General features: G+C 37.2%; 2 protein-coding genes across 3 annotated transcripts; both read right to left on the bottom strand.

The window, feature by feature from the left end:
- Positions 1 to 226: 226 nt before the first annotated feature.
- LOC105055846 (serine carboxypeptidase-like 18) lies at positions 227 to 11770 on the bottom strand. 2 transcript variants are annotated; one of them, XM_073247402.1, is made up of 16 exons: positions 11754 to 11770; positions 11423 to 11512; positions 10846 to 11025; positions 10595 to 10740; positions 7300 to 7376; positions 7112 to 7233; positions 6905 to 7023; positions 6174 to 6211; positions 4179 to 4280; positions 3344 to 3424; positions 3108 to 3263; positions 2443 to 2514; positions 988 to 1106; positions 764 to 877; positions 609 to 654; positions 227 to 515 (listed from the first exon to the last, which is right to left on the bottom strand). In XM_073247402.1, exons 2-16 carry the CDS (start codon positions 11443 to 11445, stop codon positions 432 to 434), a joined length of 1479 nt encoding a protein of 492 aa, XP_073103503.1. In that variant the 5' UTR covers positions 11446 to 11512; positions 11754 to 11770; the 3' UTR covers positions 227 to 431. The 2 variants fall into 2 exon arrangements, with proteins under 2 accessions (XP_073103503.1, XP_073103502.1); XM_073247401.1 differs by lacking the exons at positions 6905 to 7023; positions 7112 to 7233; positions 7300 to 7376; positions 11754 to 11770 and having other exon boundaries at positions 11423 to 11518.
- A 45-nt stretch (positions 11771 to 11815) lies between these two features.
- LOC105055845 (serine carboxypeptidase-like 18) lies at positions 11816 to 22373 on the bottom strand. The gene is made up of 16 exons (XM_073247395.1): positions 22097 to 22373; positions 21858 to 22003; positions 20356 to 20432; positions 20166 to 20288; positions 19959 to 20061; positions 19209 to 19246; positions 17385 to 17486; positions 16527 to 16607; positions 16291 to 16446; positions 15611 to 15682; positions 14093 to 14211; positions 13869 to 13982; positions 13714 to 13759; positions 13559 to 13617; positions 12327 to 12437; positions 11816 to 12227 (listed from the first exon to the last, which is right to left on the bottom strand). The coding sequence occupies exons 1-16, from the start codon at positions 22264 to 22266 to the stop codon at positions 12074 to 12076; spliced, it is 1671 nt and encodes a 556-aa protein (XP_073103496.1). The 5' UTR covers positions 22267 to 22373; the 3' UTR covers positions 11816 to 12073.
- Between the last annotated feature and the right edge of the window lie 3033 nt (positions 22374 to 25406).

Genomic DNA, 25406 nt, shown 5'->3' with positions numbered 1-25406 from the left:
CATGGCCTTGGCAGCTCTCTGGTAGCATCAAAGGTCCTCCCTCCCTCTCTCCCTCTATTTTGTTCTCCATCTCTCCTTCTTTCGCTAATTTCTCATTTAGATTGCCGAAACCATCCTGATCTACCACCAATACGATTGGTATGCTCCAAACTAGATGGTTTAGGATTGTTCCGTAATCCTTGCCTAGCAGACTTTCCTTTAAAAAATGATGGAGGTACAACAAAGCTGGTGTAAACATAAGGGTTTATAATTTTGAAGATCAATTACTCTGGAATATTGGTAGCTCTTCTCCCCAATTTTGGGACTTTCGAAAGTATTACTTATCATAGAGAACATCAGTTGACCCAAGCATTCTCTGGCTTCGGCAGATTACAATCAGGTTACTGATTTTGGGGCCAATATTTGCAACTTAATTATGGAGGATAATCATGTTATAGAGGGGCACCAGATAGCCACCTTTGAAGCATAACCAAGCACTCTTTTGGCCGGTATTCTGGAGCTGTGTGTCCCGCACCCTACAAGGACAAGAATAAAACTGTGGATAAAACATCCTTATATGAATACAGTCCCCATGATCTCCTACCATCGGCAGGAAAATTACTGTTTACCTTCACAGTCGCAAATGTTAGGTTATTGGAGTAAGTCCTCGTGAACCTGAGAAATGAACGTTAGGACTTATAACCGCATGTGTTAAAAACTAAAATGCGAAGCTCGCTAATGAAATTGGTTAGTCTTTTAGATGAATTGTGCAACAAGAGATCACCCTGCAACTTGCCCATCTGCAGACCATGGCCGCCAGTCATCCACGATGGAGAAGTTGAGAGATCTAATCCATGCTTGCGTTCCCACAAAGGGTACAAGCAAGTCGTGATCACCGCTGCACAAGAAAAGCAGCATCAAATAATAACATTTTGACGTGGAAAAATAGAAAATTTAGTATAGCAGGCAAAATTAAAATATCCAATGCAAAAGCTGTAGGGACTTCACCTGTATACCAATGCTCGGTAGCCTCTGCTGGTCAGATTTAGATGAAACTTTAGAGAACTTGGGATATCGTGTGCATAAGGTAGGCCATAGTTGCATCTCTGCCATTGTTGCACTGTCCCCTGTTTGGCATCATCAAAAATATCTATTGATATTCCATTTTACATCACTTATATCTCAACTAGAATAAATTTTAGTCTGCTTGATTGAATTATAACACCATTAACAAAGCTATTTAACAAATAGAATGAAGACATTTAATGGTAATTCACCAAGAAGCAGCATTTTACTGAGACTTCTGAAGGTAATCATCATGCTAGTGTGCAAGCAAATATTAATATGCGCTTCTAAAAGAAAAAGCTCCATATCATATGTATTTCTTGTATTCTCATAACTACTAAGACAAACTGATTTACTGGTGTTGCATAGTGACCTAAATGATGGGTTTCCATACTGGTGTACTGTTCGATCTTATTCAGTTCCTTGACAAAGAATTTTCACACATCCTTTGGTAATTCAAAAGCAGAACATATTTATCTGATTGGAGAAGACAAATATGTTATGCTGGTAGCCGCTAATGCAAAACTATCCAAGCAAAGAACCCTGAAATCCTATTATTTGTTTATCAATTCCTCAAATTCTTCAAAATTGCAAATTAGTCTCTAAAAGTTATACCTGTCAAGACATATAGAAGTCCTTTTGATTAAGGGTTACCTGAGTTGTAATATGACCTACATGCTTTTGACTACCAGGGGGGTTAGGGGAGAACTATGAAAATAAGTTCTTCCTCAGTCAGATTTCAGGATTTTAGGCCTAGAATTGCTCTCACCCCACTATTACCTCCATCACACCCTTTCCACATAATATAAGGAAAAAACGAAAAAGAATTTATGGATTAATATGAAATTAAGCTGTAACTGTCTCTCGTTCTTCATTCCTCTGGACTGCTTCTACGTTAAATCACAATGAATATGCACATCTTAAAAGAATTGAGGGATTAATATGCCAGTCACAAATATTTGTTGGACCTATTGCAAAAAGATGTACATAATTTAAGGTTAACATGGTCGAGATATTTAGGAAAGCTAACAACTTGAACATCAATTAGTGCATATGCCACAAATGTTTGCTCTATCCATGGACCATTTCTGTTCAGGGACTGTTGAGAAATTCTTTAAAATGAAAGGATTAATATACAGATCAAATACATTTGACAGACTTCTACGCAACAGTCTCCTTTTTAAAATGGAAGGATTAGCACACAGATCAAGTACATTTCACAGATTACAATGCAGAAGTATCCCATGAGTAACTTTGGCAAACTTTGTCTGATTACTACCCTTAGAATGTTAAATCTGTGTAGCAGATATACATAACATGCGCAAAGAGATTCCATGTTATGTACACTGCTAATCTCAATACATACAGCTTAGAAGTCAAGATAATCAGCTATAATACCTTATGAATATTGAGAGCCTCTCTAACAGTATCATTATCTGCCCAGAAATAGGAGAGCAAGTATCCAGAAGTCTGCAACAAAATACATGGCTAGAAACAGTGAGATTTCTTGTCCGAGAAAAGCATCAACAATTTCAAATTTTATGCAAGTGGGCATCTTTACATTAGTTAGCATCTATGGAAGCAAATAGGGGCAAATCTAACTGCATATGTGGAGGTCTGTTTGCACTAATTAGTAAGCACATACACATTAGTAAAAGATGAACACCTGCACAGCTGCACCTGTTGCACATATTAGAATGCACAAGCAGGCACATATAAATGCATAAACATCAGCAGTTATATTACACATGAACCAACACAGATGCATGCACAAGCACTCATACATGAAGATAAATTAGGTGTAAGATATTACTTGACTGGCCAGAAGCAAACCAGATGAACCAATATTTTCACATAGCAAGATTCCTAATTTAAGTTTCAAACAAGGATCAACACCTGAGTGCAGTGATAAGAAGTAGCTTCGAAAGTCTAAATGCATTTCAAGATGCTAATGCATTTGAGCACATTGATAGAAGAGTTTAGAAAATACATATTACGACACTTGATAGCATCTGAAAGTGTTGGTGCATGTGTTAGTTTGTGTTGGAGGGTTGGGGATTTACTCTACACTCCAAAGAAAGGTCAGCTTTTAATAAAGGAAACCCTTTAATATCCTCTTTAAGCAATCTCCTGCTATATGCAGCAACTATGCCAGGCTTTGGGCTCGCGAAAAAGCATACCGGCTCCAAAATTTGGACTGTGTTTATTCCCTTAATACACTGCATGTATCCAAGAACCTTTTTCCAGTTAAAGAGGTCAAAACAGATGTTTTACCTTTAAAAGTGAGTAGCACACCAACCTCATTTATAGACTGCAGATGATTTGCACATTGTTCATTTCTAGGACTAGCATATTCTCCTCCACAACTTTTCTTGGTTGACTGAAAGAAAGAAATAATACAGAATTAAATATTATATGCTTTCTCCCAAACTGTGTAATACAAATACAATTCTTCATAATAAGAAATCATAGTGTAAAATACTCAACAGCATTAGGCTTGGGTATTATATAATATCCACGACAAAAGTTTTCCCAAATTACAATTATTGTTATGGCAAGCTGGGACATGTACCCAACTTCAAAGTAGCAATATCTATGATAAAATTCATATGCAACAATTGTGGTGCCCTTTTAGTGGTTGCTTTCTGAATGCTACTTTGACTATTTAAGGTCAGCATGATGTTTAGAATTCTGTAAATCAAACTTAAAATATAAAGTATTTTACTATAAATTATCAATAAAATGCAGATTAACTAGAATTGATATAAAGGAAAGAATTTAATGAAAATCAATGATATACACTAACAGATACATCTACAACATGGTCCAAGAGAGACCATCATCAGATACCTTGCAAAAGAGGTTTATCTATTTATTAAACAATCTCTATGATGCCGTACATGCCTTCCAACAACTTATTTATATCATATGGGTTCTTTTCGTCTCCAATCTAATGCTAATCATTAAAAAGAAAAAAAACACAGAATGCTCTGTTTGATCCATCTGACATACCTCAGTAATGGATTCCTTAACATGGATTCTGATTGCTCAAGTTGTTGATGATGTTAAGTGTTCACAAGGAAGCATAAAGGGTTTGACATACTCTAGGAAAATGTTTGGATAAATTTTTTCACCTCATAAAGTTCGTCAGATATAAGTCCCATCCCATGAGCATATGGGACAAATGCCCCATTATCAAACTTCTCATCTGTTGCTGGGTTGCCAACTAGATAACCCTGGAACCATATCCAGAAAAGAAGTGTACAAGCACATAAAGATAAGTTACTCTAAGCAAGATTACAGGCACAGGAAATAGATGCGAATATTTTTTTCCTTTTTATCGTACAGAACATCTCAAAATCGGCAAGCAGAATGGTGTATATGGAAGAAACAATAACAAGAACAGCCACAGTAGAAAAGAAAGGCCTATAGTGTGTAACAACGATCCCTGTACAAGAACATGAAACAAATTGTGATTGTTGTTAGGGTCATGCCCCTATGGATCATTCGCATTGGATCCAGCTCACCAAAAATTTTTGACATATGTTACTCATGGAAATTCCGGAATAATGTGATGGGAGCCTTTTATTATTACATTTTAAAGTTCATAAAAAGACCACTTCTTTGTTTAATCAAAACTATGATTATGTTGCAGGATTGGTAATCATGATGTCTTATCTAGGAAGCACAGATATGATACGGACACGGGTATGATACGATACGGATACGAAGATATGACAAATTTTTAAAAATATACGCTGGGATATGGTATATTAAAAAATATAAAATTAATATAATATTAATATAGAAGCATAAATACTCAAGATAAATTTAACATATAAACACAAATCATAACTCAAGAGCATCTATGTTTGAAAAGTAAGCATCATTAATGCAGTCATTACAAGCAAAAATTCTAAAAGATTAGCATAAAAACACTAATGTTTCAGTATCGAGCCGTATCCCAGCCATACCCAGTCGTATCCGACATCGGAAAAATCAGAAAAGAGAGGGAAAACAACCGGACATGCTGTGGGTATGTATCGCACCGTGTCCCCAGTGTTTTTGTATCGGAAACACATCGACATGGATACGGCAGCCATTTTGCCGCATCTGTGCTTCCTAGTGTCTTATCTGTGGTGGATTGGTCCATGTTGTGCAAGAAAGAAATAATGAACTACTTTGCCGTGCAATATCTAATTAATTTGGAAAAGTGGAAAACACCACATGTCAACAAAAAGGTTGTTCTTTAGTGGTCAAAATTAAGTTCACCTTTTTGGTAACTTATGAAAGGTTTCTTTTGTATACCACCGTGGAAACAACATGCAGTTAGATTTAACTATCATAAACATTCTTTATCAGCAGTGACAATGAAAAGGTTTGCATAGTTCTGTTCAAAGCAGTGGAATCATGATTTAATAATTGTGAAGTCTTGCCCTATTCCCAAATGTTTGTTACTAAGTTGACCTTCTAAGAAAAGGAGTATGGATCCTTCTCCCAACCAAGATTCACGGACTCAGTATTGGAATCCATGCGGTTGCCGACCGATACATTACCGTACCATACTATACCAATAATAGAAAAAATCAAAAAAATTCTCACCCATCGGTTAGGTCCGGTTCAGTCCATTTTCTTAAAATCCGGTTTGAACCGGACCGGTTCTGCGCTGGCATAGTTCAGTACGGGATGTACCGGCCAGTTCAGGCCGGTACAAAATACCATGATCCCAACAATCATTCAGATTATTTTTAAAATAAGTCTTGCTATTATCTCAATTTAGTCCTTGATGACTCAACTTCACTATCTATGTAAAGTGTGTGTGTGTGCGCGTGTGTGAGAGAGAGAGAGTAATTAATAAAGAACTTGCTAATGAATGTTATTTTGTGAATAATTTGTTCATTCAATTTCCACACAACATCCAAATGGCTATATATGCTGCTTGATCCTGAACCACTCACCGTTCACTTATTGCTTTCATAGATTGCAGTTCTTAGACTTTCTGATAAAGGCAAAGAAAAATCTAACTGATTTTGCCAATATATCAGGAAAGATATAGAGGAAGAAGTCAATTATATTTTGTTTACAAATGCACACACACTTAGGTATATTTTTTGGTAAAACCCACCAACCTTGAGATTGTAAAGCAGTTCATCTCCATCTTGATCACCTGTAACAATACAAACCTTAAAGGCATAAAGGCATATGAATATATGAATACATCAAATTTATCAGTGGAACAGTACTTCAGCAATAATTCTGAAAACTTTAAAGTTCTGTATATTCTGTCTGTGTCTCCTGTCTAAACCCCAATTGTACCTGTGGACTGCCAAAATTTCTTCTCTTCTTTTGTTCCTGCGGTGTTCCTTCCCTCTTGTAATTATCGTTACTTTTGTACATAAGTTTTATTTGGCTTAACAAAATTGGTGACTAATGTTGCTCATGCACATTAGTCTCCTTCTGAGTCAAAAATTGAAAAAATAAAAATAAAAAAGTTTAAAAAGTTATGACATCCATGATTGAATATGACCTGCTTAGTAATTCTTAAATTGTTGGCCATCATAAATTATCCACATTATGCACTAATTAGTTTCCACTATTCAATATCTGGGCATTGTTCTTCAAGCCCCTTTGCATTTATGTTCAGAAAACCTCAAAGAAACTATAAACATGGACAAATGATTTAATGCAATATTGACTGTATGCCGCATTTTTGTTAGTAAGAAGTGGAAGCTTTCTTCCCTCCTAATAATCATGGTATCTTTTGATTACCAATGTTATAACAGAGATTGTTGAATTGTTACCACATCCGATTTCAGAAAATTATCAATCATCCAATAAACAACTGTTTTCCAGAAATTACCTTTTGCTATTTCTTGAACAACAACAGGCACAACAATACCAGAATAGGAATCTCCACCGATGTAGAGTGGATTGGAAAGGAACTCCGGGTGATCAATAAGCCACTGCATGACAACTTGGCTGCTCGTAAATTGATCGCACTAATCTCCTCCTGAATGTCTTAAACAGTCGAATTCCATAAGCTGAAAGACATAGCAAAAGCTCCCACCTTTTTAAGGAAATGTGGACTTGTCGGGCCGCTTTGGTGTCTCCCGTCTCGTAGCTTTTCTCCACACTCGAATAGGAGAATCCAGTTCCCACCGGCGAATCGAGAAAGATGATGCTGCATACCTGAAGACCCACCAAAGCTCAGAGAGAGGCGGGGGGGGGGGTGTGCGGGGGGGAGAGAGATCAGACCTTAGTCCAAGAATATGGGTTGTAGACCAAGGTTGGCAGGCCTTCAGTATAGCCGGCAATGTCAAATTTTAGAGGGCCTGCAAGATTGGAGAGAGGTACAAATCAATCCTTCAATGCTTACATTGTAGAGTTGATATCACTCACGTCACAGTCTCTAGTGATCTTAAACCTAACTTTAATATTATTTTATTATGCCCAAATTCAGCATCCAAATCGGATACATAATAGCTGCACACTCTCTAGGGCAAGCCCTAAAGAATATACAAGGCCTATAATTTTTTTACAAACTCAACATCATAATGATCTACTTTTCATAGCAATTGATAAAACTTGCATACTTACAAATTCAATTCCTTCAATCATTCAATGAGATATCAATGATACTCTATATATTCATCCACTCATCCGCGAACTCCACAGACTCACATTAATATAATAATAATTTAAAAATAATATATGAATAGTATCAAAGAAAAAACATAAACCATGAAATCTCATCTCGAATATCTAACATAACTTAGTATCGATATATATAAAAAAAAATATACATCATATACCATCGAATATCTATCTTTTCAAAAGTAATATACTGTATATGTATAATTAAGTAAAGCCTTTTTTACTTAATTATAGTTTCATTTCTTATCATCTATGTCTCATTAACTTGATCCGATTCAATTAGCAATGATCTTAGGGTCATGGACTAATCACGATCATGATTCAACCCATGACTAGCAAACCATAAACCACACTTCGGCCCACGGTGGCAATCCATATTAGCCGTGCTTCGGCCCACAATGGCAAATCAAAATATTTGTGATTCAACTCGTAGTGGCAAACTCAGAATAACCACGATTCAGCCCATGGTGGCAAACTCAAAATATCTGCGATTCAGCCCACGATGGCGAACTTAAGTACTACGTTTCTGTCCGTGGCAAGGCTATTCTCTATTTAACATGGCTGGTCCAAATACTTCTTTTTTTATCATTATTTTATTAAATCTCAATTATGCCAAGAAAATATTGTATCATATTATATTCATTTCAAAAATCTCAATAGTTGGTATCACAATCAAACCCATCTAAAAAACTATCATGATTTGATACAAATATATGATATGGAATATACAAGTAATCATACTGGTGATCATAAAAACAAATATCGGCCATAAGAAATCAAATCATGTAGTACAAAAATAAATATATATATGTATCGATATTTATATTCAAGAATATCCTTACCACTATCGATGATTGTCCTATATAAAAATCGATGAACTCCTCGATCTATGAACTCGGAATAAAGATATTCTACTCGATATTTGTGTAGATAGTCGCATCTCTACATAATCAGGATCAAATATAAAAATTATAAATGATTAGGGATAGTAAAAAATTACGATGAACAATCTTAATATCAGAAATCCAGGACCCCTCCCAACGCCAACTAAGATCTGTATTTGTCTAAGTATCTAAACCCTTCATTGGTCGTAAAATCTCTAGAGAGAGAAAATTATAAAGAGAGAAAATTTTAAGAGAGAAAATAGAGAGAGAAAATAGGGAGAGAAAATGGTAGAGAGAGAAAGTGGAGAGACGAGAGATAGAAGAGAGAGCTCTCTCTTTTTTCTTTTCTTTTCTTTTTTTTTTCTTTTTTCTTTTTCTCTTTCTTTTCTTTTCCTTTTCTTTTCTTTTCTTTTCCTTCTCTTTTTTTTTTTTTTGGTTTTTCTTCTTCCTTCTTCTTTGTGGAAACAGGGGAGGGGAAAAAAATTGAGGCCAGCCACCTTCATGGCCAGGACCCTCATCGACAGTGACCCCAGCAGCTCTGGTGGGGTGGCTCCAGTCCCCGACGACCGAGCAAGGCCATCTTCGAAGACGGCGACTGGTCCGACTGAAGGAAAATAGGGGAGATTTGGTCCCCTAAGAAATCCAATGGCCTGCGGCTCAATCCAGCCATCAAAAGCCTCATGGGGGTTCAGAAAAGAGAGGAGGAAGGAAAGGATAGATCATTACCTTAAATCCGATGATGGATTGATGGTGGTTCGTCAAAAATGCTCGACGGTTCTTTCCCTCTAAAGCCTTGATTGGGTGACGCATTGAAGAGGATTGGGGGAGGGATTTTAGGCATAGATCCGAGGATCTCGCTGGAGTTTGGATGAGCTAGACTCTTCTCCCGATCGAAATCGGAAGAGAAGATGGACTCCATCGGGAGTCCTTCTCTTTCGTGCACAGCACGTGAGTCAAATTTTTTTTTTTTTTTTTAAGTTTGTGCTGGAGGGTTAAAAAAAAAATCTCAGTTTTTACACATCAACTGAACATGCACCGGGTTTATCAAGTCACATGAATCCCACTCCACAGAATGATAGAAGCTTGTCCTATCATCTTTCATCTTTTCTTTTTTTTTTTTTTTTTTTTTTTTTTTTTTTTTTTTTTTTTTTTTTTTTTTTTTTTTCCGGTAGAGAGAAATATTTGAGACTCTTAGTATTGCAGGGCTTGAGAAGAGTTAAACGTACATAGCTCCACGTACAAGAAGCTATTTCTATACTTCAAATCTATAATATATAGATCACAACCTTAGCATTATACCAAGGTTCATTTTCTGGAAAAAAGAAAAAAAAAATCTCATACACAAAAACTCCCGACATTGCTGGCCTTGAGAGGGAGATTGGATCATATGCACCATTTCTTTATATATGAAGAGATCATTTCATATTTCAAATATATGATATTGAAGTCACCCATAATATTCATATCACATCATTTTTTTTTTGATAGCAGTTTTCTTTTTTGATAAAAGATTCTTTCTTGACAATGGTGCGGTGAGCAAAAGATATCGCTGAAAAACAATCACTTAATGGCTAGTGGCTTACATTTTGCTTTATCGGCATACCGTAACGAGATCAATTCATAAAGGATATATCTGCTGCACGCTAGAATTTATGGCTACACTTATGTCATCTCAGACTTCTGGTAATGGCTACTATTACCATCTCGTTCACAGAGACAAGGTGGTAACAACATCATCTATGAGATGGTCTGAATTCCCCGCTTCCATTATGATAATTTTCTTATTTGACTCCATGGTCTTCAGGTCTCTTCTCCTCTTCAATCCATATTTAAACACTTCTAACCAATGTAATAGACAATAAAAAGGGGTAGCTCTGCTACCTCCTGTTCACATAAAAAAAACCAATGTAATAGACTATCAACATGAACTCAACACTTCTAAGCAGCATAACGGACTATTGAAGTGAATTCATTGACTTGGATCATGATCGATAAAACTAAAAGAACCTTACCAATCTCAAATACCAATCCTGAGAACGCCGAGCAGCCCGGGCCTCCTGTCAGCCACACAATTAGAGGGTCCTCCTCCGGCTTCCCCTCAGACTTTATGAAGTAGTAGAAAAGCTGCGCATCATTCACTTCGTCCACCTTCACGTATCTAAAACTCGCAAAGTAGAAGCACAAGTTTCCTAAATTTTTAGATAATTGAGCAGCAGCACCGTGCACCAATTAGAACACGGGTGTTAAAATATGGAAAGCTCACCCGGTTTCCAAGTAGAAGGGCAGGGTTCCATGAAATCCTGGAAGATGGGTGATGGTGTTCAGAGCCGAGACGGGAGAAGGACGTGAGAAAATTGTTAGCAGCGGCACAAAAAGTATAGAAAGTGCCGCTAAAGAAGAGGAGAGCTTTCTAGCTTCCTTAGCTACCGTCATTCTTTGGTCCCTGCAAATTAAAGGTCAATAGCATTCGCCACCCCTTTTTGGGGGGAAAGAAACGGGCCGGTAGCTAATAACGAGCAGGGGTGGGGATTCTTTTAATGGTACAAGACAGCGAGGATCTTCCAAATTTCAATTTATCTGATCGATGAAGTCGGACCGGTAACAGTAGATTAAAAGAATGAAGAGGTCGATGGATAACAAGAGAGGAGCAGACAGATTTGGACAAGTCACGTAGTGCCCATTTGTTTATCTGGCAGAAATTAATGGCTTGCTATTTGTCCCATGGTTAATTATTTCAACAAGGTCGACGTCATAATCTAACATGATCACAAGGGCTACAAGCTCCAACCCTGTGATTATTCAACAATCGTGAAGCATATTACAGGTCATGGATGACGTACCAGATTTGCACCAAGAAATGCATAAGGGGCGATGTTATGTGTCCATTTCCATTCTGTCCGGTAACGATCTTGTCAAAGTGTTGTTATCCCCTGTCAAAGAAAGTATGTGACGTGATGGAGTACCGTATCAATCTTCTTGTCAGTTTCATACATCATTAACTCGAATGATTGACCTATAGAAATAGCATGTTTAACTTTAATTATAATTATTTTAATATACTTACAAGCTACTAACCCTTTCTTTGATGTTAGGAGCTATTTTGGCTATTGGTAAACATTCATTAACACCAACATAGAATATTTGTATGGCAGGGAGATTGCAATGGGATACCGATTTGGTGGATCCAATTGGAATTTTCAGAGGGCAGTGCAACATAGGCAGCGCCAAGTGGGTCAGGGGGGAAGAAACAAACTCCATACTTCTTAATTGCCATAAATTTGTGGATAGATTTACAATATAAAATAAAAGCCAACCACCAAATAATGCTCAAGTCTAGCCTGTCCCTTTCTTCATGGATGCACAGATTAATCTGATATTGCAATTGATCCAGCAATTTGCAAGCTTGTTCAGATTTCAGCTTCAAAGGATGCTTTAAATTCGTATTGGCTTGTAATTTATCCATATTTTAAACGTAGCGCGCTAAACATTCATTAGGCCGATGCTCCGGAGCTGTGTCCTGCACCCTGCATACATAATAGAAAACTGACTTGCTTAAGAAGTCCTCTCCTAATAATATTTGAGGAAGATAACATCTTATCTTTACTGTTACGAATGTTAGATATTTTGGAGTGTATTCTTGTATGTCTGAAAAAGTAACAAGAGAATACTGGGTTAGATATTTTAGAAGCTCCTATTTGTATTATTCATATCTACAGCTGACTCCACCTCCAGTAAGGAGCTCACCCAGCAACTTGGCCATCCCCATGCCATGACCGCCAGTCATCCACGATGTAATTGAGAGATTTAATACATTTCTTGGTTCCCAAAAAAGGTATAGCCAAGTCATTGTCCCCGCTATAAAGAAATTAAAACATGAGACAAAGCCTGACAGTAAGTTACATCATAAATTTATAGAAACAACTGAGTAATAAGATGTGGAAATTGAGAATTTCATCTGTAAACTAAAGCTCGGTAACCTTCACTTGTAAGCTTCCAATGGTATTTTATATTGCTTGGAATGTACCTTTCATATGGCATCTCATAGATGCAACTTAGCCATTCAAGTTCATTTATCTTCTAAGGCAGGGATAGGGGCAGTTTGTTGACATGCAAAAGAAAATGGAAATAGAAACATCACTATCTAAAAGAAATGATGGAGATAAATGCAGGACCACAATGCAACTATCAAGAATTATGACATCTTGCACGCAAGATGTCATAATATGAAGAGATATTTTCGTCATTCAAAATTTTCAAACAAAAATACGATACTATAAACATTAAATGTGCATCGATAAGCGATAGCTTCATGGATCAACCACATAAAACGGTATGCTTTACATTGAATTTTCTACACCACTCATGGTGCACAAAGAATTTCCAAAATGGCAAACTGTAAAACGAAATGGGAGCCAAAGCCTCTTTTTGGATCATAAAGAGGATGGAGTCTCTCCGGCTCTCCAACAGGCTCTGTAGCAACGCCATAGCTTCGATAGCCCTCTGGTGGCCATCAAAGACCCTCTCCTTCACACCCCCCCCCCCCATCTCTCATTCTCTCCCCTCCCCTTTTCTCTCTCCCTCCCTTCTTTTATTTCTCTCTCCATCTCTCCTTCATTCACTAGTTTATTGTTTTGATTGCTAAAATCATCCCGATCTGCCACCAATACGATTCAGTATGCCTCAAACTAGATGGTTTAGGATGGTTCTATGATCCTTGGCTAGCAGCCTTTCCTTTAGAAAACAATGGAGATACAACAAAACTGATGTACATTTTAGGATTTATAATTTTGTAGATGAATTACTCTAGAATATTGGTAGCTCTTCTCTCTAAATTTGGGACTTCTTATAAGTACATTTTATCATAGAGAACATCAGTTCACCCCAAGCATTCTCAATCAGGTTACTGATTTTGGGGCCAATACTCGCAACTCAATTAAGGAGGATAATTATGTTACAGAGGGGCACCAGATAGCCACCTTTGAAGCATAACCAAGCATTCTTTTGGCCGGTATTCTGGAGCTGTGTGTCCCCCACCCTACAAGGACAAAAAAAAAAAACGGTGGATAAAACATCATTATATGAATAAAGTCCCTTATGATCTCCTACCATCGGGAGGAAATTTTCTGTTTACCTTCACAGTTGCAAATGTTAGGTTATTTGAGTAAGTTCTCGTGAACCTGAGAAGTGAATGTCGAGACTTATAATCGCATGTTTTAAAAACTACAATGTGAAGCTTCCTAATGAAATTGGTTAGTGCTTGAGATGAATTGTGCAACAAGAGATCACCCTGCAACTTGCCCATCTGCAGACCATGACCGCCAGTCATCCACGATGGAGAAGTTGAGAGACCTAATCCATGCTTGCGTGCCCAAAAAGGGTACAACCATGTCGTGATCACCACTGCGCAAGAAAAGCAGCATCAAATAATAACATTTTGGCACGGAAAAATAGAAAATTTAGTATAGCAGGTAAAATTAAAATATCTAATGCAAAAGGTGTAGGGACTTCACCTGTATACCAATGCTCGGTAACCTCTGCTGGTCAGATTTAGATGAAACTTCAGAGAACTTGGGATATCGTGTGCATAAGGTAGACCATAGTTGCATCTCTGCCAATGTTGCACTGTCCCCTGTTTGGCATCATCAAAAATATGCATTTTCACTCCATTTTACATCACTAGCATCTCAACAAGAATAAATTTAATTTGCTTGATTGAATTATAACACCATGAGCAAAGCTATGTAACAAATAATAGGATGACATTCCATGGTAACTCGCAAAGAAGCCGCATTTGACTGAGACTATTGAAGGGAATCATTGTGCTAGTGTGCAAGCAAATATTAAAATGTGCTTCTAAAAAGAAAGAGCTCTATATCATATGTATTTCTTGTATTCTCATAACTACTAAGAGAAAACTGATTTACCGGTGTTGCATCGTAACCTAATTGATCGGTTTCCATACTAGTATACTATTTAATCTTATTCAGTTCCTTGACAAAGAATTCAGACACATCCTTTGGTAATTCAAAAACAGAACATATTTATCTGATTGGTAAAGATAAATATATTATGCTGGTAGCCCCTAATGCAACACTATCCAAGCAAATGAACCCTGAAATCCTATTATTTGCTCATCGATTCCTCATATTCTTCAAAATTGCAAATTAGTCTCTAAAAGTTATACCTGTCAAGACATATGTAAGTCCTTGCCTAGTCTAACCACTTTTTGTGGTTAAGGGTTGCCTGAGTTGTAATATGACCTATGGGGGGATAGGGGAGAACTACGAAATTTAGTCAGTCAGATTTTGGGATTTTAGGCCTAGAGTTTCTCTCACCTCATTATTTCCTCCATCACACCCCTTCCAAGAAATATAAAGAAAAAAAACGAAAAAAGAATTGAGGGATTAATATGAAATTAAGTTGTAACTGTCTCTCATCCTTCATTCCTCTAGACAGCTTCTACGTTAAATCACAACCACTAATAATTTGATATGCACATTTTAAAAGAATTGAGGGATTAATATGTCAGTCCCAAAGATTTTAGGGACTCATTGCAAAAAGATGTACATAATTTAAGGTTAACATGGTCAAGATATTTTGGACAGCTAATAACTTGAACATCAATTAGCGCATATTCCACAAATGTCTGCTCTATCTGTGGTTAACTAGACTTCAAAGACTCTATGTAGTGGACCAAATTTTTTCAGGGACTGTTAAGAAATTCTTCATAAATGAAAGGATTAATGCACAGATCAAGTACATTTGACAGACTTCTATGCAATGATATGCTTTTAAAAATGGAAGGATTAGTACACAGATCAAGTACATTTCACAGATTACAATGCAGAAATATCCCATTAATAAATTTAGCAAACTTTGTCTTATTACTACCCTTAGAATGTTAAATTTGTATAGCATACATACATAACATGCGCAACGAGATTCCATGTTACTTACACTGGTAATCTCACTACATAAGAAAAAAACAGCTCAGAAGTGAAGATAATCAGGTCTAATACCTATAATACCTTATGAATATTGAGAACCTCTCTAACAGTATCATTGTCTGCCCAGAAGTAGGAGAGCAAGTATCCAGAACTCTAAAACAAAATAAATGGCTAGAAACAGTGAGATTACTTGTCCAAGAAATGCATCAACAATTTCAAATTTTATGCAACTGGACAATCTTTACATGATTTAGCATGTATAAAAGCTAATAGGGGAAAATCTAAGTGCATATGCGGAGGTCCGTTTGCACTAATTAACAAGCACATACACATTAGTACAGAGATAAACACCTGCACAGCTGCACATGCTGCACATATCAGAATGCACAAGCAAGCACACATAAATGCATAAACATCAGCAGTTATGTTACACATGAACCAACATAGATGCATGTACAAGCACTCGTACATGAAGATAATTTAGGTGTAAGATATTACTTGACCGGCCATAAGCAAATCAGATGAACCAGTATTTTCACATAGCAAGATTCTAAACTTAAGTTTCAAACAATGATCAAATTTCAACCTGAGAGCAGTGATAAGAAGTACCTTTGAAAGTGTAAATGCATTTTAAGATGCTAATACATTTGAGCACATTGATAGAAGAGTTTAGAGAATACATATTACGACACTCAATAGCATCTGAAAGTGTTGGTGCATGTGTTAGTTTGTGTTGGAGACTTCAAGGGTTGGGGATTTACTCTACACTCCAAAGGAAGGTCAGATTTTAATAAAGAAAACTCTTTAATATCCTCTTTAAGCAATCTCCTGCTATATGCAGCAACTATGTGGGGCTTTGGGCTCACGAAAAAGCACACTGGCTCCAAAATTTGGCCTTCGTTTATTCCCTCAATACACTGCATGTATCCAAAAACCCTTTTCCAGTTAAAGAGGTCAAAACAGATGTTTTACCTTTAAGAGTGAATAGCACACCCACCTCATTTATAGACTGCAGATAATTTGCACATTGTTCATTTCTGGGACTAGCATATTCTCCTCCACAACTTTTCTTGGTTGACTAAAAGAAAGAAATAGTACAAAATTAAATATTATATGCTTTCTCCCAAAACTAAGTAATATAAATGCAGTTCTTCATAATAAGAAGTCATAGTGCAAACAACTCAAAAACATTAGGCTTGGATATTATATAATATCTGTGACAAAAGTTTTCCCAAATTACTATTATTGTTGTGGCAAAGCTGGGACATGTACACAACTTCAAAGTAGCATTATCTATGATGAAATTCATATGCAATAATTATGGTGCTCTTTCAGTGGTTGCTTTCTGGATGCTACTTTGACCATATAAGGTCAGCATGATGTTTAAAATTCTGCAAATCAAACATAAAATAATAAAAGAATTTTACTATAAATTATCAATAAAATGAAAATTAGCTAGAATCAATATAAAAGAGAGAATTTAATGAAAATCAATGATATAAACTAACAGACATGTCTACAGACATGGTACAAGAGAGATTATCATCAGATATCTTACAAAAGAGGTTTATCTATTTATTGAACAATCTCTATGATGTAATACTTGCCTTCCAACAACTTATTTATATCATATGGCTTCTTTTCATCTCCAATTTAATGCTAATAAAAACAAAATAAATAAATAAATAAATAAATAAAACAAGGAATGCTTTGTGTGATGCATCTGACATACCTCAGTAATGGATTCCTTAACATGGATTCTGATTGCTCAAGTTGTTGATGATGTTAAGTGTTCACAAGGAAAGCATAAAGAGTTTGACATAATCTAGGAAAATGTTTGGATAAATTTTTTCACCTCATAAAGTTCGTCAGATATAAGTCCCATCCCATGAGCATATGGGACAAATGCCCCATTATCAAACTTCTCATCTGTTACCGGGTTGCCAACCAGATAACCCTGGAACCATATCCAGAAAAGAAGTTTACAAGCACATAAAGATAAGTTACTATAAGCAAGATTACAGGCATAGGAAATAGATGTGAATATTTTTTTTCCTTCTTATGGTACAGAAGATCTCAAAATCAGCAAGCAAAATGGTATGCATCGAAGAAGCAATAACAAGAACAGCCACAGCAGAAAAGAAAGGCCTACAGCGTGTAACAATGATCCCTGTACAAGAACATCAAACAAATTGTGATTGTTGTTAGTGGTCATGCCCCTATGGATCATTCACATTGGATCGAGCTCACCAAAAATTTTTGACATATGTTACTAATGGAAATTCCAAAATAATGATTATTAACATTTTATTATTACATTTTAAAGTTCATCAAAAAACCACTTCTTTGTTTTATCAAAACTATGATTATGTTGCAGGATTGGTAATCACTATGTCTTATCTGTGATGGATTGGTCCATGTTGTACAAGAAAGAAATAATGAGCTACTTTGCTGTGCAATATCTAATTAATTTGGAAAAGTGGAAAACACCACATGTCAATGAAAAGGTTGTTCTTTAGTGGTCAAAACTAAGTTCACCTCTTTGGTAATGTGCGAAAGGTTTCTTCTATATACCACCATGGAAACAACATGCAGTTTAAGGTCAAAATCTAGGAAGCACAAATACGATACGGGATACGGATATAGTACTATACGGATATGGAGATACGACAAATTCTTAAAATATAGGATATGATATGGCTGGGATATGGTATATTAAAAAATATAGAATTAATATAATATTAATATAAAAACATAAATATTCAAGATAAATTTAATATATAAACACAAATCATAGCTCTAGAGCACCTATGTTTGAAAAATAAAAATCATTAATGCATAGTTCTTACAAGCAAAAATCCTAAAAGATGAACATAAAAACTAAAAAAGAGAGGAAAAACAGCTGTACCCAGCCATACATCAAAAGTCAGCCGTATCCCAGTTGTACCCAGCCATATCCAACACCGAAAAAACTAGAAAAGAGAGAAAAAACAGCCGGACACGCGGTGGATACGTATCGCAATATATCCCCGGCGTATCCGTGTTGGAAACATATCCGACACAGGTATGGCAGCCATGTTGAAGTATCCGTGCTTCCTAGGTCAAAATACAGTTAGATTTAACCATTATAAACATTCTTTATCAGCAGTGATGATGAAAAGGCTTTGCATAATTCTGTATAAAGCAGTGGAATCATGATCAAATAATTGTGAAGTCTTGCCTATCCCCAAATGTTTGTTACTGAGTTGACCATCTAAGAAAGGAGTATGGATCTTACTCCCAACAACCATTCAGATAATTTTTAAAATAAGCCTTGCTATTATCTCAATGTCATTTTAGCCCTGAATGTCTCAACTTCAGTATGTATGTAAAGCGAGAGAGAGAGAGAGAGAGAGGGTAATTAATAAAGTACATGCTAACGGATGTTATTTTGAGAATAATTTGTTCATTTAATTTCCAAAGAACATCCAAACAGCTATATATGCCGCTAGATCCTGAACCTGTCACCGTTTACTTGTAGCTTTCTTAGATTGCAGTTCCTATACTTTCTGACAAAGGCAAAGAAAATATAACTGATGTTGCCAATAGGTCGGGAAAGATATAGAGGAAGAAGTCAATTATATTTTGTTTATGAATGCACACACACACTTAGGTATATTTTTTGGTAAGACCCACCAACCTTGAGATTGTAAAGCAGTTCATCTCCATCTCGATCACCTGTAACACAACAAACCTTAAAGTCATAAATGCATATTAATGTATGAATACATCAAATTTATCAGTGTTTAACAGTACTTCGGGAAGAATTCGGAAAACTTTAAAGTTCTGTAAATTCTGTCAGTGTCTCCTGTCTAAACCCCAGATGTACTCCTGGACTGCAAAAACTTCTTTTCTCTTCTTTTGTTCCGGCTGTAGTTCCTTCACCTCTTGTAATTATCATTACTCTTGTACTTAAGTTTGATTCGGCTTAATAAAATCGATGACTAATGTTGCTAATGCACATTAGTCTCCTTCTGACTTAAAATGAGAGAGAGAGAGAGAGAGAACTTTAAAAAGTTATGATATCCATGATTGAATATGACCTGCTTAGTAATTCTTAAATTGTTGACCATCATAAATTATCCACATTATGCGCTAATTAGTTTCCACTATTCAATATCCAGACGTTGTTCTTCAAGTCCCTTTGCATTTATGTCCCGAAAACCTCGAAGAATCTATAAACATGGACAAATGATTTGATGCAATATTGAATGTATGCCGCTATTTTCGCTTGTAAGAAAGGCTTAAAGGAGTGAAAGCTTTTTTCCCTCCCAATAATCATTGTATCTTTTGATTACCAATCTTATAACGGAGATTGTTGGATTGTTATCACATCTGACTTAAGAAAATTAATCAATCATCCAATAAACAACTGTTTTCAAGAAATTACCTTTTGCTATTTCTTGAGCAACAACAGGCACAACAATACCAGAATAGGAATCTCCACCGATGTAGAGTGGATTGGAAAGGAACTCCGGGTGATCAATAAGCCACTGCATGACAACTCGGGTGCTCGTAAATCAATCGCACTAATCTCCTCCTGAACATCTTAAACATCCGAATTCAATAAACTGAAAGAAATAGCAAAAGCTCCCACCTTTCTGAGGAAAGTGTGGACTTGTTGGGCCGCTTTGGTGTCTCCCGTCTCGTAGCTTTTCTCCACACTCGAATAGGAGAATCCAGTTCCCACCGGCGAATCGAGAAAGATGATGTTGCACACCTGAAGACCCACCAAAGCTCAGAGAGAGAGAGGGGAGGAGAGAGAGAGAGAGAGAAAGAGATCAGACCTTAGTCCAAGAATACGGGTTGTAGACCAAGGTTGGTAGGCCTTCAGTGTAGCCGGCAACATCAAATTTTAGAGGGCCTGCAAGATTAGAGAGAGGTACAAATGACATCAATCCTCCAATGCTTACATTGCGGAGTTGATGACCCATTGCAGCTTATGTAGGTGTCATGCGACATGATCGGAGACTCGCTTCCTTGCAGGATGATCCATGATCGAGCATTAGTGGATCCTTGTCTAATACAAGACTCCTTCAATATCGAACCGCCCCTGTTTTGCCCTAAAAGCAGAGGATCCCTACTTGGCCTATTTAAAAAGCAAGTGTGCGGTTCTCCAAATACGTACGTAGAGAGGAAGATGCTTCGTCTCAACAACTTGTTTTTATGAACCACCAAGTTTCACAAAATCAAAAAATCCAGTGAGATAATTTAAATTGGGTCAGGTTAGGTATGGCTGCACAGATTGTATCTTAATTTCATTGCGAATGTCACATAAGCAAAGTTTGTGTGCTGTGTAACTTTGCTGGAAGCTTGTTATAGGATTATAAATTGTGCTCAAGTCGTAACATGCTAGCTTGTTGTAGGATTATCCCATTCCACAGAATGACAGAAGCTTACCCTGTCATCTCTCTTTTTCCTTTTTCCAGCAGGAAGAAATGATTGAGACTCCTATCATTGTAGGGTTTAAGAAGAGCCAAGATATATATAGCTCCACATATGAAGAGGCTATTTCTATACTTTACATCTATAATATCTACATCACAATAGAGCCAACATAGCATTCCACGAAGATTCATTTTTTGAAGAAAAGAAAAAGGATACTTTAGTGCACAAAACTCGGTTTGAGAGAAAGGTTGGATCATATGCACCATTACAAAGAGATCAGTTTCATGTTTTAAATATATGATATCTAAGTCATAACCCAGCAATCTCAAAGCAAACCCATAATACTCAGCTCACATCATCTTTTTTTTTTTATTTTTTTAACAGTAGTTTTCTTTTTTTGACAATCAAGCAATCTTCAACTCTTTCACTTGCACCTATAGATAAAGCGCAATGGTGCAGTGACTAAACAATCTCACCCAAAAACAATCACTTAATGGCTAGTAGCTTACATTTTGCTTTATCGGCGCATTTTACCTAGATCAATTCATAAAGGATATATCTGCTATACACTAGAATTTATGGCTACACTCAAACTCCTCATGTCAACGGACTTCTGCTAATGGCTAATATTTCTTCCATCTCGTTCACAGAGTCATGTGTGACAAGGCAGTAACAGCATCATCCATGACATGATTTGAATTCCCCACTTCCATTATGATAATTTTCTTACTTGACCCTATGGTCCTCAAGTCTGTTCCTGCAGCTGTTCAATCCATATTTAAACACTTCTAACCAATGTAATAGGCGATCAAAGTGAACTCAACACTTCTAAGCAGCATAGCGACTATTGAACAGAATTCATCGACTTGGATGATGATCGCTAAAACTAAAAGAACCTTACCAATCTCAAACACCAATCCTGAGAACGCCGAGCAGCCCGGGCCTCCTGTCAGCCACACCATTAGAGGGTCCTCCTCCGGCTTCCTCTCAGACTTTATGAAGTAGTAGAAAAGCTGCGCATCATTCACTTCATCCACCTTCACGTATCTAAAACACGCAAAGTAGAAGCACAACTTTCCTAAATTTTTCGATAACTGCGAAGCACCAGCCGTGCACCAATTAAAATTATGGAAAGCTCACCCGGTTTCCAAATAGAAGGGCAGGGTTCCATGAAATCCTGGAAGATGGGTGATGGTGTTCAGAGCCGACGCAGGAGAAGGACATGAATAAACTGTTAGCAGCAGCACAAAAAGTATGGAAAGTGCCGCCAAGGAAGAGGAGAGCTTTCTAGCTTCTTTAGCTACCGTCATTCTTTGGCCCCTGCAAATTAAAGGTCAACGGCATTCCCCACCCTTTCTGAGAAAAAAAGGGACAGAGCCGGTAGCTGATAACGAGCAGCGGTGGGGGTTCATTTAATGGTACAAGACAATGAGCATCTGCCAAATTTCTAGTCCGCTGATAGATGAAATTGGACCGGTAACAGAAGGTTAATATCGATGAGAGACCAATTTTGGCAAGTCATGCCACTTATTTCTGATGGTTAATTATTTCAACGAGGTAACTTCATAGTCTAACATCACAAGGGCTACAAGCGCCACCCTGTGATTATTCGACAATCCCGAAGCATATTACTGTGAAATCCAAACCCAGTGCCTTCGTCAAGCAAGCAGAGGATACGACACCCACGCAAAATGGTTTGTGGCCAAGGTCTTAGCACTACGAGAAATTTTTACATGGCCCTGTTTGTACTCGGTGTTAGGTCATGGATGACGCATGAGATTTGAACATGAAGCACCGACGGGGCCATGTAATTTGGCCATTTCCAATTGTGTAGCGATGCTGCCGAAGGTTACTTGTCTCCTTTGCCAACGGATTATATCACATAGTGGTGCACAATATCAATTATCTTATCTCTTTTCTATAGGCTCCATTCATCAATGCATTGAAATAATTGGCCTATGGAAATGGAAGGTCTAATTTCAATTATAATTATCTAATATACTCATAAATTATTAAACCCGTATCTCTGATATTAGGATGAGACTGCGATGGAAAATCGACTTTGTGTACCCGATTGAAATTTTGAAAGGGCGGGAAATGAACGTGCGACAAAGCCAAGTGCGTCAAAGGGTGGGGTGGTTGGCAAGCTGTAAGATAGAGAGGGAGAGGGTGGCCATGGATGTGCCATCCACCATTCATTACACAGTAGCTACTACTCTGCAGTGGAGCACATGTCTGTAGTCGTGGCCGACTCCTTCCTCCTTCAACTCATCATTGGGCATCTCGGATTGGTTCTGAAAAGTAGTGTTTGCCCCAAAAATTTCTCCATATATTATTTGTTTTGACCAGATATCAAACTACTCATCTTGCTTTAACTTTTTAAACTCTATTTTTATTTCTTATTTTTTTTACCGCATTGTGTCATCCTCTTTGGAACTTTTTGCCCCAAAAATTTCTTCTTGTTCTATTTTTTTGATTAGATATCAAACTACTCGTCTTGCTCTAACTTGTTCTTAAACTCTATTTTTATTTTTTTTTTTGACCGCATTATGTCATCCTCTTTGAAATTTTATGTGGTTTGAGAGATTTTACTTCGCAATTAATGAGAGCCCCTGAGCGTATCTGACGGTCTGGACACAACGTCTGAAAATGGCATATGATCCGTTGGCTTTCAATAATACTGGGATGATATACTCACCTATTGGATTCGCACATATGGTGGAGAAAATATTTTATTCACTCAAAGTCGGTCCTGAATCAAACATTCTCCAGCGGGAGTTGGAGGTCACGCCTAGAAGAGGTAGATGCATCAGATCGTCCCTTCTAACTCTCATTTTTTTTTAGCAAAAAAAAAAAAAATGAGAGCCCCTGTTTGAGAGGTTTCATTTTGCAATAAATTAGTGCAATAAATAGGAGGTTTAGGCTTGGCTTAATGGAGCCGGATGGTGAAAAAGTTTTTATATTATAAATTTCAAAACATCCACATAAAAGTAAATGCTGATATGTTCAGCAATTAATAAGAGCCCTGATTGTTTGAGAGGTTTTATTTTGCAATCAATTAGTGGAATAAATAGAAGAGATTAGGCTTTGTATAAGGCTTAATGGAGCCAGATGGTGAAGAGATTATTTATATTATAAATTTCAAAACTTTCGCATAAAAATAAATGCTGATATGTATATACGGCGGAAGGAGGCTTTATTAGGGCAAAACTTTCATTTTAATATATATATATATATATATGTATATATAAAAGATGATGGAGATAAAGGTAGGATTACTGTGCAACTATGCGAACCATGCATCCTAACATTAAGGGGGAATCTCAAGTGTTCCGCCATCATTTTTATTGGGACAATTCAACCGACCCCCGATTATGATTCCATATCGATCTTATGAATACAATACTCCGACTAACAGTTGGTTGGCCGACCGATAGTTAGCTATTACCAGCTATCAATAGACAACTACGACGACTCTTAGTCTCCGACCGATGATATCAGTATATCAAAGTTACCGATCAATGATCATTTAGATCTCTATGACTATCGACATATGATCGACTGACTGCTATTACTGACGTACAGTCGGCTTATCTGAAACTACCAACGCAGAATGCCAGAATGTGATCAATGGCACCCCATGATCACATAATGTCGGAATATGTGGAGCCCACATATCTAACCGTTATGAATGGTTATCGACTACATGTCACGACCATCAATGGGTATAAACAGCTCATTAACTCCATGATCATGGTCTAATAAAAAGCGAGACCATATACTCGACAGTTACATCTGAATCATCTATAAAAGGGAGGTAAATGAACAGCATTAGTAAAACAATTTTGGACTGACATTCTACCATTTCAAATATTATTTATCTACTGTTCACCAACACCCCACTGATTTAAGCATCAGAGAGTCCCCGTCGGATAAAATTTCGATCAGTATGGATTTTTTTTGCAGGTGCTCTTTACGGACGACGGACGCTACATGGGATTGGCCGCAATAGATTGACGCACCAGGTAGAGGGAGACTATTAGCAATAATGGCAAAAATCAGAGCTCAGCAATCAACTGGATCTGTGAGGCAGTCTTTTCGCTGGAAAGATATTCCTTCCCCACCTCCATTGGCAGAGCCCAGTTATTCACGTTCTGTGGTCACTACGGATACACAGATTGCTGTACTCATGCAGCAAATGAAAGTATTAACGAAGACGGTTCAGAGCCTCCAACAGTAACAAATACAACAGTAGCAACAGTCGTCGGTGGAGGAGCCGGTGGCTCATTCCATGCCATCTAGGCACAGCCGCCGTCCTCCACGGCACTCACCTTCTTCATCTCCCAAGCGGCGACCATCTCAGCATTCTCATTGAGACTGTCCCTCACGTTCTCAGCACTTCTATCGTGCAACCCATCATTCACGGTATTCTCTCTCTCCTTCCCATATA

Source organism: Elaeis guineensis, chromosome 13, assembly GCF_000442705.2.
Source record: "Elaeis guineensis isolate ETL-2024a chromosome 13, EG11, whole genome shotgun sequence".
NCBI classification, from domain to species: domain Eukaryota; kingdom Viridiplantae; phylum Streptophyta; class Magnoliopsida; order Arecales; family Arecaceae; genus Elaeis; species Elaeis guineensis.
Note: the sequence above shows the minus strand (reverse complement) of the source record. Positions and strands in the feature narration are given on the sequence as shown.

Excerpts from the sequence above, each read along its gene's own strand:
- LOC105055846 (XM_073247402.1), bottom strand. The coding sequence starts at position 11,445 with ATGCATTTCTTGGTGCAAATCTG. Across the intron at positions 4,281-6,173 it reads AACTGCTTTACAATCTCAAG|GGTTATCTAGTTGGCAACCC; the intron begins GTTGGTGGGTTT and ends ATATGGTTCCAG. Across the intron at positions 3,425-4,178 it reads TATCTGACGAACTTTATGAG|TCAACCAAGAAAAGTTGTGG; the intron begins GTGAAAAAATTT and ends TCTTTCTTTCAG.
- LOC105055845 (XM_073247395.1), bottom strand. The coding sequence starts at position 22,266 with ATGACGGTAGCTAAAGAAGCTAGAAAGCTCTCCTCTTCCTTGGCGGCA. Across the intron at positions 22,004-22,096 it reads CCCTTCTATTTGGAAACCGG|ATACGTGAAGGTGGATGAAG; the intron begins GTGAGCTTTCCA and ends TGCGTGTTTTAG. Across the intron at positions 17,487-19,208 it reads AACTGCTTTACAATCTCAAG|GGTTATCTGGTTGGCAACCC; the intron begins GTTGGTGGGTCT and ends ATATGGTTCCAG.